The sequence below is a fragment of the Orycteropus afer genome, unplaced genomic scaffold (genome assembly GCF_000298275.1).
Source record: "Orycteropus afer afer isolate SDZICR_OR568_19922 unplaced genomic scaffold, OryAfe1.0 scaffold00991, whole genome shotgun sequence".
Classification (NCBI taxonomy): domain Eukaryota; kingdom Metazoa; phylum Chordata; class Mammalia; order Tubulidentata; family Orycteropodidae; genus Orycteropus; species Orycteropus afer.
The window spans coordinates 179,949-185,099 of record NW_006922578.1 but is presented as its reverse complement, the minus strand read 5'-3'; the positions used below and the strand labels follow the sequence as shown (position 1 = coordinate 185,099).

The 5,151-nt window shown below is 38.5% G+C and overlaps 1 protein-coding gene across 1 annotated transcript; it reads left to right on the top strand.

Moving 5' to 3' along the window:
* The first annotated feature begins 3,122 nt into the window (after positions 1-3,122).
* LOC103212519 (olfactory receptor 18-like) lies at positions 3,123-4,138 on the top strand. The gene has a single exon (XM_007958488.2). It carries the CDS (start codon positions 3,209-3,211, stop codon positions 4,136-4,138), a length of 930 nt encoding a protein of 309 aa, XP_007956679.1. The 5' UTR covers positions 3,123-3,208.
* Positions 4,139-5,151: the final 1,013 nt, after the last annotated feature.

Below are 5,151 nucleotides of genomic sequence, written 5' to 3'. Positions count from 1 at the left end.
GTCCTCTTCTGAATCCAGCTTGCCTTTCTGGAAGTTCCTTGTGAGCATACTGCTGCAACCATTTTTGAAATATCTTCAGCAAAATTTTCTTGTGTGTGATTTTAATGATATTTTTCAATAATTTCCACATTCTTGTAGATCACCTTTCTTTGGAATGAGTGCAAATACTGATTTCTTTTAGTCAGCTGGCCAGATAGCTGTTTTCCAAATTTCTTGACATAGGTGAGTAACTGCCTCCGATGTGACACTATTTGCTGAAACATCTCCATGGGTATTTTGTCAATTCCTGGAACCTTGTTTTTTGCTAATTCCTTCAGTGCAGCTTTGACTTTTTCCTTCAATATCATTAGTTCTTGATTATATGCCATCTCCTGAAATGGATGAACACCTACCAGTTCTTTTCAGTACAGTGATTCTGTGCATTCCTTCCATCTTCTTTTGATGTTTCATGCACCACTCAATATTTTGCCAATAGAATCTTTCAATATTGCAACTTGAGGCTTGAATTTTTTCTTTAGTTCTTGCAGCTTGAGACATGCTGAAAGTGTTCTTCCATTTTAGCTTGTTAACTACAGGTCTTTGCACATTACATTGTAATAATTGACTTTGTCTTCTCAAGTTGCTCTTTGAAATCTTCTGTTTGGCTCTTTTATCTTGTCATTTCTTCCATTTGCTTTAGCTTTAGCTACTCTCTGTACAAGAGCAAGTTTCAGTTTATCTTCAAACATCCATTTTGGTCTTTTTTTCCTTTCCTTTTTAATGACCTTTTGCCTTCTTCTTATGTGATGTGCTTGATGTTATACTACAGTTCATCCTGTTTTTGGTCATTGGTGTTAAATGTATCAAATCCATTCTCTAAACTCAGGTGAGATATACTCAAGGCCATATTTTGGCTCTCTTGGACTTAACTGTCTTCATCTTCAACTTGAAATTGCATATCTGCAATTGATGGTCAATTCCACAGTCAGCCCCTGGAGTCGTTTTGGCTGAAGGTATTGAGCTTCTCCATCTCCTCTTTCCACAGAGGTAGTCAATCTGATTACTGTGTATTCCATCTGGTAAGGTCCACATTTATAGCTGCAATTTTATGTTCTTGAGAAAAAGATATTTGTAGTGAATAAGTTGTTGGTCTTGCAAAATTCTATCTTGCAATCTCCAGTGTCATTTCCATCACAAAGGCGATAATTTCCAACTAATTCTTCTTTGCTTCCAGTCACCACTAATAATCAATGTATCTTGATTGCATGTTTGGTCAATTTCAGACCAAAAAATCTTCAATTTGGTAAAATCTTCAATTTCCTCATCTTTGTATTTGGTGGTTGGTGCATAAATTTGAATAATAGTGGTATTAATGGGTCTCCCTTGTAGGTGTATGCATATTATCTTATCAGTGACAGCATTGTACTTTAGAAAAGATCTTGAAACATGTTTTATGATGATGAATGGCACACTATTCGTCTTCAATTTGTCATTCCTGGCAAAGTGGGTCATATGATTGTGTGATTCAAAATGGCCAAAACCAGTCAATTTCAGCTCACTAGTGCCTAGAACATTTATCGTTATGTGTTTCATTTCATTTGTGACAATTTCCCATTTTACTAGAGTCATACTTTGTACAATTCATGTTCTGATTATTAATGGATATATGTAGCTGTTTCTTCCCATTTTGAGTCTTGCCACATCAGCAAATGGAGGTCCTGAAAGCTTTACCCACCCACCTCACTCTATTTTGAGGAGGCAGCTCTTCCTCACTTGTATGCCAAGTGCCTTCTGACCCGAGGGACCTATCTTCCATCAGTATATCAGACTATGTATCAGGATTATTCATAAAGTTTTCCAATAATCTATCAGACACTGTTCCACTGTTATTCACAAGGATTTCACTGTCCAACTCTTTGAGAAGTGGATGCCCTTTTCCTTCCTCTGAGTCTGTCTTAGTCTGGAAGAACCACTGAAACCTGTCAACCATTGGTGCCCCTGTTGGTATTTGAAATACAAGTGGCATAACCTCCAGCCTCACAGCAACCTGCAAACCACCACAGTGTGGCAAACTGACAAATGAGTACTGGGTTTTCTTCATTGGGGGCTGATAATTTACACTGTTTATTTAGTTCTTATCTTAAAGTATCTTTCATATTCTAACATTCCTCAGCCCTCTGTGTCTAAAGGGAGTATGTAAGGCCAAACACCATGAAAGAATGAATGTCTTGGCTTAAGGATTTATGGCTATGGTCTTTGAGGATACTAAGGTCAATTGGCATAGCATAGCCTACAAGGACAATGTTATACATCCTCCTTTGGTGCATAGTGACTGAGATCTTGAAATCCTGTGAGTGGCCCTCTAAGATTTCACTATTGGTCTATCTTCATCCAGAGAAAAGAAGAGTGGGAAAAATCAAATATACAAGGAATCAATTAGTCCAAAGGATTAATGGACCAGGCAAACTATAGTCTCCACTACCCAGAGACTGAAAGATCTAGATGTTACTCTCTACCATTACCAACCACTCTGATCAGGATCCAAATAGAAGTTTCTGGACAGAGATTAAGAAAAAAATGTAGAACAAAATTGAAAATCATAAAAACATCAAACTTATCATCTGATAGACATCAACAGATTTCCTGAGATTGTGGCCCTTAGACACATTTCAATCCTGTAGGTAAATAGATCCTTGGGGATCAAATTTCAAAAAAGAATAGACAATATAAAAAGAAGAGTAACAACAGGAAGGAATGTACTCCTCAGTACAATCAAACACAAGAGACCAGAAAGGCAGCACTCTCCCAAAAACAACACTCAGAAGGCAGGAATGGCAGGGAAGAAGGACAAGTGGAAGCAGGGAAACCAAGGAAAAGTGGGAGAGTTTTATTACTTTGAGGCGATTGCAATCAATGTTGCAGAACAAAATGTTGAATGGAAAATAACTTGTATTTTAATGGTTCACAAAAACTACAACACAAAGTAAAATAAATAAAATAATGTAAGCGTATAAAGAAATAGAATAGCACATGCATTATGAGAAAAGAATTCTGAGGTAACAGATTTTATAAAGGCAGAAATATTGCTTAAAGTACTGAAGTATTAAGTCCACAAGTATGAACACTTTACTTTGAAGTTTCTGAATTCCAAATACAGACACAGTGCTTGTGGCCTGTTTGTTTCCTCTTAACGATCCTCTTTTGTTTTTCCAAGAGTTGTCTCAGGTTCATGGAGCCACAGAATCTCACAGCTGGCTTTGAACTCCTCCTCTTGGGCTTCTCTGATGATCCGGAACTTCAGCCGCTCCTTTTTGGCCTGTTTCTGACCATGTACCTGGTCACTGTACTTGGGAATACAGTCCTTATCTTGACTGTTGGCTCTGACTCCCACCTCCACACCCCCATGTACTTCTTCCTCTCCAACCTGTCTTTGGCTGACATTGGTTTTACCTCCTCCACAGTTCCTAAGATGCTAGTGAATATCCAGACACAGAGCAAATCCATCACTTACACAGGCTGCTTGATACAGGTGTTCTTTTATTCCATTTTTGGATGTCTGGACAGTCTTTTCCTGACTGTGATGGCTTATGATAGGTTTGTGGCCATCTGTCACCCCCTACACTACACAGTCATCATGAATCCCCGCCTATGTGGCTTGCTGGTTTTGCTGTTGTTTTTTCTCAGCCTTTTGCACTCTCAGCTGCACATTTTAATGATGTCTCAACTCACCTTCTGCTATCGTGTGGAAATCCCTCAGTTCTTCTGTGACCCTCCTCAACTCCTCAAGCTTGCCTGTTCTGACACCTTCAGCAGTGGCATATTACTGAATTGTATTGGTGCCATCTTTGCTGGAATTCCAGTTTTAGGGATTCTCTTTACCTACATCAGAATTGTTTCCACCATTCTGAAAATCCCATCAACAGGTGGGAAGTATAAAGCATTTTCCACCTGTGGTTCTCACCTGTCAGTTGTTTGCTTATTTTATGGAACAGTTATTGGAGTGTATCTCAGTTCAGCTGTCATATCTTCCTCCAGGAAACTTGCGGTGGCCACAGTGATGTACACTGTGGTCACCCCCATGCTGAACCCATTCATCTACAGCCTGAGAAACAAGGACATCAAGACAGCCCTAAGGAAGCTCCTCAGGAGGACAAACTGATGTCAACCTTATGCATCTTTTGAGAGTGTGCACTGAAAACCCACCAAAACCAAACATCTATACTCAGAAATTTTGCCTCTTGGCTACATAATTTTGTAGCTCTCATAATTTTCTAACTCAAGTTTTCATTCTCTTTTTCATGTCTTGATTGTAATTGTGGACAAATTCTGGGTAATATCAAACTGCCTCATAAAATCACATGATACCTATCTATGGAGCCTTCTTAGTTTCTCATCTGTGACTCAGGCTTCCTGATAAAATACACACTTTTTTTGTTTTTTAATGTAGACTTAGATTCCTCATTTTTTATGAGAATTCATATCTATTGGCAAGATTATTTTTATGTCTGTTAGAATGCTATAGGCAGTTTATGAATGTGAATGAATAGCACTGCTCTCCAACCCCTACCTCAAACTGAAATTGTCTGTGAAGTTTAAAAAATATTGAAAACTTGGTGTCACCAGCACAGATTCTGTTTAATTTGGACCAGCATGTGGCTTGAACATAACATTTTTAAGGCAGCACAGGTGGTTTTAATGTACAAAGTGAGAACTACTGACCTTTTCCTTCAAAAATGTGTGTGTCTTTTACTTTTCATGAGCACAAGCTGAAGATCATAAAGCTCATAGGGGGAGGATAGGAAAGAACTTATCCTAAGAACAGACACATATTTTTTCCCTAAAATTCCTGATAACGTTATTTTTTCTCTTGTAGTATCTTTCCACACTTTGTTGTTGTTAACGTCGCTGTAGTTATCCCCCATTCCCCTATCATGGCGAACACATAGAAAATCCCCTAAACTGTTGCCTAGTCCTGCATCATCCCCATTATTGCTATGGATGAGATAATTTTGATCCATAAGTTTTCATTGGCTGTGTTTTTGGCAGTAGATCAGTAGATCTTTCTTCCAAGCACATTTTAGTCTTCAAGCTCCATTGACACTTTTTCACAGCAACATATAAGCCTCAGTGACAGACTTGTTGTGGCATAGTTCCTAAGGCACTTGACTGCTA

What these genes read in the sequence shown, in the direction of transcription:
- LOC103212519 (XM_007958488.2), top strand. Translation starts at nt 3,209, where the DNA reads ATGGAGCCACAGAATCTCACAGCTGGCTTTGAACTCCTCCTCTTGGGC.